The 13,238-nt window shown below is 37.8% G+C and overlaps 1 protein-coding gene across 5 annotated transcripts in view; it reads right to left on the minus strand.

Moving 5' to 3' along the window:
* The window catches only part of LOC124594964 (endonuclease/exonuclease/phosphatase family domain-containing protein 1-like), a 125,597-nt gene that overhangs the window by 9,771 nt on the left and 102,588 nt on the right, over positions 1–13,238 (minus strand). For all 5 annotated transcript variants that reach the window (XM_047133484.1, XM_047133485.1, XM_047133482.1 and 2 more), the window contains 2 exons: positions 9,518–9,671; positions 5,095–5,229 (listed from right to left, as the gene is read on the minus strand). In XM_047133484.1, the coding sequence (XP_046989440.1) occupies positions 5,095–5,229; positions 9,518–9,671 (289 nt within the window). The remainder of the gene's footprint in view (positions 1–5,094; positions 5,230–9,517; positions 9,672–13,238) is intronic.

Consider the following 13,238-nt stretch of genomic DNA (forward strand, 5'->3'; position numbering starts at 1 on the left):
GTGACAGACAAGGATAGTGCACAGGGTGGGTGCGTGGGTGCATGGGTGGGTCGTGAGAGGGGTGGGGGAGATAGTAGGGAGGATATTTCTCCTTTTGGGGCAGGATGAGAGACAGTCGAAATAGTGATATTTAGTGTTCTATCTATTATACCAAGGGTGGTTTACTGCAATGCAGAGATGCTAACCTGATGGGTGGACATTGGGAACATTGAATTCTGTGCCAGTGATTGCCATGTCTGTACCTGTAACCGAGGTGGTGCCACGAGAAACCAGCCCTTCCCCACTTATCAATGTTAATCCCTGATGGTGCAGAGCTGTGAGTAGAATAAATTTTGCTTGTGTGGAACAGCCAAGAGCAGCTATGTAAGTGCATAGTTTTCTTGTTACTACCAGTGATATGTAATGTGGATGCATTTTGTGTAGTGAGCAGTTAATTGTACTTTCATTTTCAGGGACTTAATATTATTATTTTTGTTGTGTATTTCCTTTGAAAAATTTTCATTCTTTCTCTCATACAAATTATACTGTAGGGAAATTTGTTAGCCTTTAATGAATTTTGCTTGCTTTCCTTGTCTTATTGATATCAAAATGATTAAAATTGTAATTATATTTCTTGTGACAGGCTGCACTGCAGGTATACTCACATATGTATGCGAATTCTACTAACATGGATTGTATTTTCATGTCTTTCTGTATCTCTTGCTTAATTTATATGGTATGGCATTGTGGTCATTTACCAACTACATCTACTTTCATGGGACCAGGTATCTGACCCCTCCATCCCCACCACTGGAAGGACTATATTTTCTTGTTTTTCAATTGTCTTTGAGAATTGGTATGTAAGCATAGTGTGTTACTGTTGCCCACCCTGACACTATATCAATAGCTGACTCTCTGGATAGGGTGGAGTGTGGTATAATTATTAATGAGATTTGTGTGTGAGCTCAGCAATGAATCCCACTGTAGTGTTGGAGATGTGGCCTGCAAAAAAGGAAAACTGCTTTATTTTGGCAAAAAGTGGTCAAAGCACTCACCACAGAAGTTGTGTGTTTTACAGCAGTTACAGCAGTGTACGAATCAGTGATTTATTATAAACGGTGTAATTTCCTCATCTGTGTCTCATGTCATATAGGGCAACAATAAGCTGTGTCACAATGGTTATGAAACCAACAGACATAGTGATCATTCTAACAGATAGAGACGTATGTGGCTGGAAATTTACATGTGGAGATACTTTTGTTTGCACATCATGCTGAGAGGTCAACATGCAGCAGTGCCACATAACGGTAATGCAAGCACTTGTAAAAATCAGTAATAGCATCATTAGGATAATTTAACTTTAATTGCAACAAACTAAGCTAACTGCTAAAACTATCTGAACAGTGACTCTGTGCGACTGCAGTATTAGTAATCAAACAGGGTGACTAATCAGCATGATAATAAGTTCTGATGGGGAAGTCTTCAACACCTCTGTGACAAAATCCAGCAAAATTACACATTCACTGGAAACCAATTTTTAGGCATGTGGCTTAAACATGATTTTAAATGGTAGACACACACAATTTCACACAAAGCAAGCTTTCACACTGTTCGAATTGTATACTTTGATCAGCACCACAGCTTTCCACAGTACGAGATTATATTCTGCGGTAACATAACTGCTAGCTCTGTCATCATCAGGATCAAAAACAGAACTATAAAAGCAACGCAACATGTGCAACAAACAGATTCCTGCAGGCCCCTCTTTCGAAAGTCTTTCAACCTCTCACTCTCCTACATTTTTGTTCTAAAAACATGTCAGTGGTGGCATATGTTATTGTTTTCTTGGGAAAGCAGCTGTTGAAGGTCAATACAAACCCTTCTATAAATGCATCAAATTCAGAATTTACAACTGTCACATTATAAACATCCCTCCCATTATTTTTCTGTAAAGCTACCTTGAAATTTTCTGATGTCCATCCATTAATTACTCTAAAAATGGGATTTCTCCGGGGCTCATACCTCATGTTCTGTTAGTGAGAGAAAGGCAGGGTCAAGTGTTCTGGACAGCTCTTGAGCTAGGGATCATGGGTACATCCAACACAAGGGCCGTCTTACTGTAACTATCCTACAGTACAGGGTCGAAGTATGAGTATTATACACTTCCTCCTGCTTAGGCAAATGGAGCAAATCGGTTGGTTCTTTTTGCATTTTATGTGGCATACAGTGTGCCTTAAGGGACTTATGGAGGCCCACTTAGTTTATGGGTAGTTCCTGAGAAAACCCAAAGTAGTGTTTTTACACAATTTTTTCACTGTCAGCAGCTCATATCTAAATAATTAAGCACAGGGTATTGCTAAAATTTCAATGGTAAATTCTCTAGGCATTTATCTAGAAATGCCATCTTTCCAATTTAAAAATCTTTATCCATTACCAAGATACACCCCAAAAACATAGTTTTTGGGTACCAAAACTGAGCTGCAGATTTCAAGACAGTTATTCACAACAAATGGCTGTAACTTTTATGACCGATTCCTAAGGTCTTGATCTCTAACAGCCTGAAAATTTTTCTTTACATCCGTATCTGTTTCTGAGATATAGAGGTTTACAGTTACCCTATTTGTGCACGTAAAACACAACAGGTAAAAATTCGGTGTGAAACAAAAACCGTAGTTTATAGTATGTAGCATGGAGAAATATGCTGTGAAGAATCTCCATTATCATCACAAGGATTCTGGAAACCCCCATGTGCACCACATGAAAAATTTTTGTGCACATAAAATCCAATCTGAAGAGTACAATTAGTTTGGTGATTTAATTTCATGTAAGGAAACTACCATCAATTTGTGAGCCATAAAGTTCTTTTCATATGAGTGATATGCCCTGCTGCAGCAGAGAAAAGAAGGGAGCCAGCGGAAAAATGATCCTATCAGAGCATAAAAAATGGTGACTTCCTCCTGTTTAACATACTTTGACTAAAAAGTGGGTTACCAGATGCCTCATTCTGCCTTCCTCAGCACCTTTAAAAATTTTTCCAAAAATTTTGGCATATGAACATATTCCCACTTTTTTATGCTGAGAGAGGAGGAGACATTGGCAGTGGTAAGGAGACATAAAAGTAATAAATACTGGAAGGTAGCAGACGGTGGTTGTATAGAACGAGCAAAGGAGGGATGCATTAGCAGTGGAACATAGGTGACAAAGACAAAACAGTGCTAGGAAAAGAGTGAGGGAGACAGTACCAGGTGGAGAGGAATAAAGAGAAGGAGAAAGTGGAAGTGGGTTAGAGCCGGTGATAATGAGAGACAGAGTCTGTGACAATGATAACAAGGAAGAGGGAGATAATGACAGTGAGAACAGAAAGCAGCAGTGGGAAGGGATGAATGAGAAAGCAACATTAGGAGAGAGCAACAGGGAGACAGTGACAATGAGAGGAGACAGTAGTAGTAGTAGTAGTAGTAGTAGTACAAAATGAAGGAGACTGTGATTGAGACACAGGAGAAAGTAGAGACACAAAGAGATGATGACAAAGAGTTGGGCTGAGTGAGTGAGTAAGTGAGTGAGAATAAGCAAGTGAGAGTGGATGGGTATGAGTGGCTTACAGCAATGGACTAATGGGTGTGAGTGAGTTACAGTTAGGGGAGCTTGTGGGAGTGAGAGGTGAGTTGCATGTTGAAATGAGCAGGGATATGTTTTCATGAAAAAAGTTTTGGGAAAATTTTTAAAGGTGCTCAGGAAGGCAGAATAAGGCAGCCGGTGAACAACTTTTCTGTCAAAGTATTTTAATTCAACAGGAGCCTATTCACCTTTTCTTGTGCTCCAGTAGTAGTTCTGCTATGTAATTCTGCTGGGGAAATTAAAAATATATGTGAGATTATAGGCCTTATGTAACATTTTCAAACTTAATTGCTTTTAAGCTCTCCACAGCCTATTTTTTTCTGAGTGGAGTAATATTGATTCAAATATTCCAATGGACATTTGAATTGTCCCACTGGGAATCTATATACTGTAGCAATTATACATGGCCTTTCCATTAACAGCAGTTCACAAGGAAATTACTGAATAGATTTGAGCTCAGTATTATTTTTAAATTACATGACAACTACTAATTTTTATGTTTAACACAAAATATTTCTATATTTATTTGGCTGTTAGACAGACCTAATGCATCAACTTCCTTAAGACATTCTAGATCACGTAAACAGATAAGTAGTTCATTAACTTTGTTTTTTAGTCCTCTAACATTCTGATGAATATCAGTAGGCTCATTCACACTTGTTTCTTTTAGTGTGACACTTCATTCATCTGGACCATTTTTAAATCAGTTTGTACAAATGAAATACTTAGACAAAAAGGCTTACATCTCACATATGTAATATCAAGAATTTCATTGCTTGTAACAGTACACCCTCCCCCTACACTTCTTGCTGTCACTTCAGATACCAATCTTTCCCCTTCCTGTTAAAAGTGTAGACCATGTCTTTTTTATCCTCCTCTTCCAATAGCTCATTTTTTAATGGTTTCTACAGTAGATCCAATCACCAATTTGTTTTTCTTATATCTGTTTGTTAACATGTAAATTACAAGCAAAAAGCAACTGATCAGAGATGATACAATACCTCAGACTTTTAGAACAAGCATAAAATTCTCACGAAACCAAAAAGCAGTAGATTTCTGGGAGTAACTATCATACTGGCACCACAATACTGACTACCACATGTAACTTGCTATTAATATGGAGGCTCAAAGATCCAGTATTAATAAATACCTTAGATTTTCCTTAAGTTTGATGGCCTGGAGTTGGAAGCATTTAGCTTCATGATGCAACTGATAAGCTAATTGATTAAATATGCATAAAAAACTGATATTCCAACCAATGAAATTGTGTCAAATGAAAAAATACCTGCAGCAGGCTAGGGGCCAGTACTTATTTCTTATTGCAAAAAATTCGCAGTTTTCCTTCACCCTTTTTTTTTTTTTTTTTTTTTCGAACACTAACTATTTTGATCAAAACTGGAACTTTTATGAAATAATTTTCACTTAGTTCCCAAAAAATGGGGACATCATTAGTCTAAAAGATGAATGAGTAAGCACGGAGAAGGGAAAGACCATTACCTGTAAACAGTGATTGTGCATTTTTGTTAAGAAGGACGTTATCTGCATATTTTACCACTGGATTCTCATTAGCATTTGTAGAAATTGTGGTAGGAATTATCGTCCTATAATGTACTTTCAGACTATCATCCATCTCTGTGGAGAGAATAAAGAAATCCAATTAAATCACATAACAAAACAATCTTTTTTTGTAACGTAACATGTCTTGGTGACTCAAACTTCTTATGTACTACAGAATTTTTATGGCAGTAAAAATATGGGATGAATTATTACGTTTCAGATCTGAATTAGTAATCTACAAGTTCTAGTTAAACACTATGAACTAAGACACTAAGAACTTACGTAATTCAATTTACTTCCAGAGGAGTTAAATATCTTCATAAATATTTTAACAATTTTTTTTATCATGGTCTGACATGGTAGCCAATATATTTTGTTTCATAATGTAAGGTTTCATGAAAGGAATCTCGCATGTATTCCTGAAATTTAGGTTCCATTCATGAGACAACAAAGATGTTTATGATCTGACTGTTTTATTTATTTATGACTCCCGTGACACATTTAAGGCATCAGTGTCACAAAATGAAATAAAAAATCAAAACGAGAAAATACAGTGAGATACCCACAGCTGGCTTACTGACGGTTCAAAAACTTACAATAGCTTTTCAAGCAAACTATCATTTTTTTTTTTTTTTTAATATCTCTCTCTCTCTCTCTCTCTCTCTCTCTCTCTCTCTCTCTCTCTCTCTCTCTCTCTCTCACACACACACACACACACACACACACACACACACACACTTTCACTCACTAAATCCTAAGGAGGGAGGGATAAGGAAAGTGATGAGTGGTAGGTCTTGCTTCTTAATAAAAAATGAAAGAGAAGAGAAAAGTGACCCCACTGGGTGCAGGTTTGGGTGTGGGAGTCATGGGAGATTAGCAATTAATAACTACTCAGCTATGACAATCATGCCATTAGAGAACAGTATTTTCACCAAGAATGATTTGTGCCTTGTCACGGCTGAGATACCTTGTCAAGAAGGTGAAACTGCTATTTAAACATCAACAACTGATTCAATTCAGCCACTCTTGGACATGCTTCTATCTGACAGAGCTGCAAAATTGACAGTTTTTTTACCATATGAAGTAATTGTGTTTTTTCTGCAACTTCTGACTGTAAAAAATATAAATTTAGGAAACCTAATAAGAAATTTCCATCTATATATCTCACTATAACACACTAGTGATTAAAATGCTTCTTAATAAAAAATGAAATGAACTGAACAAGAAGAAAAACTCAAAACAGTGTCAGATGAAATCACCGATACTAAAAGCCCTAAACTAGTAATTTCTTTTAAAAAGAAGAGAGCAATGTGCCATTTGCTGGCACAGATGATGGTATGGACCAAAAACACTACATTATTTATGGTGAAAAAAGGAAATCTGAATTATGGTTCCCACATATCATGTGCAAGCAATACCATGTTCACTAACCAGAGTGAAATTCAAGTCAAACGCCATCCATGGAAATGTAGTTATGATTTTTTGATTGGCTGTTGAGTGTGTTTTGAATGGCAGTAATTTACACTACTGGCCATTAAAATTGCTACACCATGAAGATGACATGCTACAGTCGCAAAATTTAATCGACAGGAAGATGATGCTATGATATGCAAATGATTAGCTTTTCAGAGCATTCACACAACATTGGCACCGGTGGCGACACCTACAACTTGCTGACATGAGGAAAGTTTCCAACCGATTTCTCATGCACAAACAGCAGTTGACCGGCGTTGCCTGGTGAAACGTTGTTGTGATGCCTCATGTAAGGAGGAGAAATTCGTACCATCATGTTTCCGACTTTGATAAAGGTCAGATTGTAGCCTATCGCGATTGCGGTTTATCGTACTGCGACACTTCTGCTCGCGTTGGTCGAGATCCAATGACTGTTAGCAGAATATGGAATCGGTGGGTTCAGGAGGGTAATACAGAATGCTGTGCTGAATCCCAATGGCCTCGTATCACTAGCAGCCGAGATGACAGGCATCTTAACCACATGGCTGTAATGGATCGTGCAGCCACATCTCGATCCCTGAGTCAACACAGATGGGGACGTTTGCAAGACAACAACCATCTGCATGAACAGTTCGATGACGTTTGCAGGAGCATGGGCTATCAGCTCAGAGACCATGGCTGCAGTTACCCTTGATGCTTCATCACAGACAGGACCGCCTGTGACGGTGTACTCAATGACGAACCTGGGTACACACATGGCAAAACGTCATTTTTTCGGATGAATCCAGGTTCTGTTTACGGCATCATGATGGTCGCATCCATGTTTGGCGACATCGCGGTGCACGCACTTTGGAAGAGTGTATTCGTCATTGCCATACTGGCTTATCACCAGGCGTGATGGTATGGGGTGCCATTGGTTACACGTCTCAGTCACCTCTTGTTCGCATTGATGGCACTTTGAACAGTGGATGTTACATTTCAGATGTGTTACGAGCTGTGGCTCTACCCTTCATTCGATCCCTGCAAAACCCTACATTTCAGCAGGATAATGCACGACCGCGTGTTGCAAGTCCTGTACAGGCCTTCCTTGATACAGAAAATATTCGACTGTTGCCCTGGCCAGCACATTCTCCAGATCTCTCACCAATTGAAAATGTCCGGTCAATGGTGGTCGAGCAACTGGCACATCACAATACGCTAGTCACTACTCTTGATGAACTGTGGTATCGTGTTGAAGCTGCATGGGCAGCTGTACCTGTACACGCCATCCAGGCTCTGTTTGACTCAATGCCCAGGTGTATCAAGGCTATTATTACGGCCAGAGGTGGTTGTTCTGGGTACTGATTTCTCAGGATCTACGCACCCAAATTGCGTGAAAATGTAATCACATGTCAGTTCTAGTATAATATATTCTTCCAATGAATACCGGTTTATCATCTGCATTTCTTCTTGGTGTAGCAATTTTAATGGCCAATAGTGTAATAGTAGTAAAGGTGGAGTAATGAAACAGTTTCTAGCAGGCCAATATTGTTGGTACAGAATCAAATTTATTTCCTTAACTTGGGAAGTCACTATATTTATTGCGATACATTTTTTAAATCATCAAAACTTAGCAAAGCCATAAAACAAATACAACTTGTAGCTGAAATAAATCTCTGTCATAGTTTGTCATCGTCCCTGACCCAGTGTGTCACCTTACCTGAATGTTGTGGTATGATGGTAAAAATGAATTTTTTTAAATATAATTTTATACTTGACAGTCACAAGAAGATTATCATTGGGTTACAGCCCCCAGCAACAAATAATAATAATAACAGGATAAATATCCTGTTTTTATCTGGCCATCTCAAATGACTTTCTCAATTGCTAAAGCACTGGATATAACAGACCATTAATATAAAACTGTTTGTGTTTGTGATTGTTTCAAGAACACATTTGTCACACTGATTTCATTAAACCACATGTAACATATTACAAATAGGAACAGGAGATTTATTTATTCATTCTGTTCCATGTCGATCTTCTGTACAGTACGAGGATCACTTTTTTAAGTAATTACAAATGACTAGCAGATCACACCATTGAGATGTAACTTTACTATTGTTTTAAAGCTTGTCCCTTGTTACTGTTAAAACAGTAGCAGTGTTTATTCTGAGCATTTAAAGAACTGGTGTTGTGAAAGAACTGTAAATTTTACATGAAGTTTTGTTGGATGATAAATCATCCAAAGAAAAGATTCTTCACAATTAGTCTGCAGAATTTCATCATGGTCATGCTTGCAACAATCATGAATTTTGTGAAGGGCAATCAATATCGATTGTTGTTCCAAAAAATGTTGATGCTATGCGTAACATGATTGAAGAGGGATGGCAAGTGAGTTACCAGGAGACTGAGGCATATTTAGGCATACTGAAGGCTGCATGCAGCCTCCTGGATTTTGGTTTATGCATGAACATTTAACTGTGAAAATCTCTTCCCCAATGGATTTCACACAAATTGACCAAAGCTCAAAAAGAAGCTAGTTTCGATATTTTTGGGAAGAAATGCATGAAAATTCAACTGATGAAATGCAAAATCTGTATACAAAATTGTAACAGCAGAAAAAAAATTTTGAAATATGAGTCTGAAATCAAGCAACAGTCAATTCTTTGGGTGTTCCAAGGTGAACTGAAACCTACAAAAGTGATACATCCACAAAGCCCTCTCATGACATGAATACTTGTTTCTTTGCTTGCATTGGACATGTCACTTTATAAGATCAAAGAACAGGAAACCAGTAATACAACTGAAAACATCATCATCATCATCCTGTTTCACAGAATGACGTTATTAGAAAGCTCAGCAACTTTTTCAGCACGGCTGCTTGTGTGTCTACCAAACACTATACAGTGAGCACAACAAAATTAGTTACCTTTGTTTTTCTTAAGGCCAGTGAAATCTCCTAATATTATTAGTAACTCATCTTCTTGGAAGTTATCATGTGTCATCTGCTCTATACTGGAGAAGGAATCTTCATTGCTGTCTTTTACATACATATTAAGTAATGATATTACAGTATCAGTAACCTGAAACAGTATGAGAAAGATATGCATTGTTAGCTCTTAAATTAAAGTTCAAAAATAGTAAAATTGTTCTTTAATATAAGGGAGCATAGGCGTGCAAAAGTCCCTGACTTTAGCACCTTCCAATTGGAACTGAAAAATTAATTTGGCACCACATGTAAGCTTAATCTCTCATTATGTAACTGTGTGAATGTCAGGAAGTTCCACATCTGTGGAGTTACATCATGAAGTTTTCACCAAAATGCTAGGCATCTCATGGGAGTGTGTTGGTTTCATTATCAACAATATCCTAGATATAAGGAAACTTTCCGCATAGTCGGTGCCAAAATGTTTGAACAGTGAATGGAAGAAAGCCCCAGATGAGACATCCAGAGTTGTGGTAGCTAATTTTGGAAACTTATGGTTAGGTTGCTGACTTAGGATTAATCCTGGCTCCACATTTATTATCTTGAAATAAAGGAACAATCAAAGGAAAGGCACTACAGTGGGACTCTGTGACCAGAAAGTTCCACATCCAGAAATCAATCAAAAAAGTCACGGCACCCATTTCCTGACACGAAGATGTTATTCTCTGCTGGTGGGCCATCTTTCTCGGCTTTCTAGTATAACAGGAGAGTATTACACCAGCCTCCTCAACTGTTCACCATGGAAAATTCATCCAAGGGGTGATTTTGTGGTGAGACAATGTGCCCTTGTAAATGTCCCTAGTTGTAGATGCCAAATTAAAGGCCTTACGTTTCCAGCTGATTGACCATCTCTCTCATTTAACTGACGTGGCCCCTCTGGACCACCATCTATTTCCTAACCTGAAGAAACATCTCATGGGTCATCATCATTTAGACACCAATGAACATGTCGAACAAGCTGCTGAGAGCTCATTTGACTATGGATCACATTTTTTTCTTACTTAATGGACTAGAAAATATGCATCAATGATTTAAGAAGAGGTAGGGGTGCAATATGTTAAATAAATGTGTACTGTCAAAACTCTGACACTATTCTTTTTGTGCAAAGCCAAGAACTATTCAAAATCCCCCTCCCCTACACTCTCAGATTTTTCTCGGAATTTTTAAATAACTACTGACTCAGAAATATCAAACAGCCACAGACTGAAACACAAACTAAAGGTAGGTGAAGATTAATTTCATTTATACATTTTTGTCCTTAATTTTTAAATACAACTAGAGAGAAATTGAAGACATGATACGTAATGTACCATAAAGAAATCTAAATATGACATTTGTTCACCGAAAGGTAGAGAGATACACATGCTGAAAGACTATGAACAGTACAGGGACCTATTTGGAATTATCATATATATGAGGCAGTAACTCACAAATCTGAATCACTAGAAAAAAACCATTTTGGCCAACAGAAGTAGAAAGAAACATCTGATGAGAAAAATGTGCTTTTTATGCAGAGGTTTGAGTGACTTAGTCATTACAAAATTTGTAAATTTTATTTCCTGTATTTCTTTCTCTTCAAATAAAGGATTAATACTGCTGGAAGATTTACATGTGTACACTAATTTGTCGGTTTGTCAGTCCTGCTGTATTTTTTCCTGTTTTGAACAACTGTAAGTAGATTATCTTCTTCTATCTCAGATGATGGTGATGATGATGATGACGACAACGTTTGGTTTGTGGGGTGCTCAATTGTGCGGTTATCAGTGCCCGTACAAATTCCCAACCTTTGCTCAGTCCTATCTCGCCACTTCCATAAATTATGATGAAATGATGACAACACAAACAGCCAGTCATCATGAGGCAGGTAGGATGATGATGATGATGATGATGATGATGATGATGATATCAGAAGTAGATTATTCAGAATATAGCAAAAAACCATAGAACAACAAGAGAACACCAGCAGTGAGAAATTGTCAAAGAGAAAAGGGAAGAACCGGGCATGTGTCAAAGAAAAGGTAGGTTCAAGGCAAAGGAGGTAAAGTAAGATCAGTAATTACAAAAGTGATTTTTATTGTAATTATGAAGAAAATAATGACAGTAGTAGTAGTAGTAGTAGTAAATAATACCACCAGTAAAATAATAAAGTATTCACAGGACAGACAAATGTACATTTGATTCACAGTGACAGCTACTCTCAGTGACTGACTTGCAGTGGCTTGAATATCTTCATATACTGAGGAAGTTCAATACCTCATCTCTTGCAAAATTTACAAGGTCTCTCTGTTTCCCACATCGTCATTAGGTTGGCATGCACTACATTGACACTTCGGCTCATATCAAGTTCACCAATACACTCCAATACAGCCACTTTCACAGTTGGCCATCAACACACACTGTTGGCGACACTTATCATCTTGTTGAGCATGTTATGAAATATAAAAGCAAGAATCTCGAGTTTGATCATTTGGAGACTACTATTACCCACAAACATCACTTCAAAAACTTTATACGTTCTCAATTTATGCTAGTTTTTTCCTTATCCCCTTCCATAGCCTTCCCTCACACAGCTTTTCTATTAACATTCAACAATCCATATATTAAGTCCCCCCCCCCCCCCCATACAGCATTAGCTTACCTTACCAATACTTGTATTATAGTAATTATTATATTATCCCCTTCTCTGACCCTCCTGCAAAGCCACAGACTGCATGGACTGTAATTAAGAAAGTGTCATGAAAATCTCTCTATTGGGGAAACTTCACTGAACTGTTCTTCCTCATCCACTCTACAGCTCTGATCTTGTAACTTCTAATTTCTATCTCTTTGGCTAACTGGAGGGGACACACTGCAGAAAGCAATACATAGATGATGATGAAGTTACTGATCCAGTAAGACGATAGTTCCGACGTTGACCAGTAGTGGCGGCACCATGCACGCATACAGGCCATCACACTGAGTAGACATTACATTGAAAAACAAGGTTTAGTTGCCAAAAGAGTGGAGAATAATATGGTGTACAGGGGGATAGGGAAATGCAAAAGCTCAGTATGAACATATTGGAGACCTTGAAGTGAAATGGAAAGAAGATAAGAATTTCTAGTCAGATCAGTATATGGCCATATCAACAGCAGCAGAAAATGGTTTAACGAGAGTAGGAAGCATCATGAATAGAATGATGTGGCAGACAGAAAATTATTGTGAATAGTTCAGTAATATGATTATTCTGATCAGAATCAAAAGCAAATCTATGTCAACAACATATGTTCAGATATACATAATTATGTCACAAGCACAAAACGAAGAGACAGAAAGTATGTGGACACTGGAAGGATGATGATACTCTAAAAAGAATGGGGTATTGGAATGATGTAATAGGGAAAGAAATAGAAGACAGAGTTACAGCAGAATAAGGGTTTGGTAGTAGGAATGAAAGGGTAGGTAACATAATACAGTATTTTCTTTGGGAGATGTTGGAGAATTCCCACTTCAGCACCTATAGTTTCATGAAGTTCCGATATGTGGTGGCACTATACATAGCCTTCAAAATGGTGTCTGTAATGGGGGTGTGTTCCAAGCAGACTTGTCTGCGTTTCTTTTAGTGGAAAACCAGAGCATCACAGATATGCACTTGCAGAATGTATACGGAGACTTGGAAGTGAAA

The sequence above is a fragment of the Schistocerca americana genome, chromosome 2 (assembly GCF_021461395.2).
Source record: "Schistocerca americana isolate TAMUIC-IGC-003095 chromosome 2, iqSchAmer2.1, whole genome shotgun sequence".
Lineage (NCBI taxonomy): Eukaryota > Metazoa > Arthropoda > Insecta > Orthoptera > Acrididae > Schistocerca > Schistocerca americana.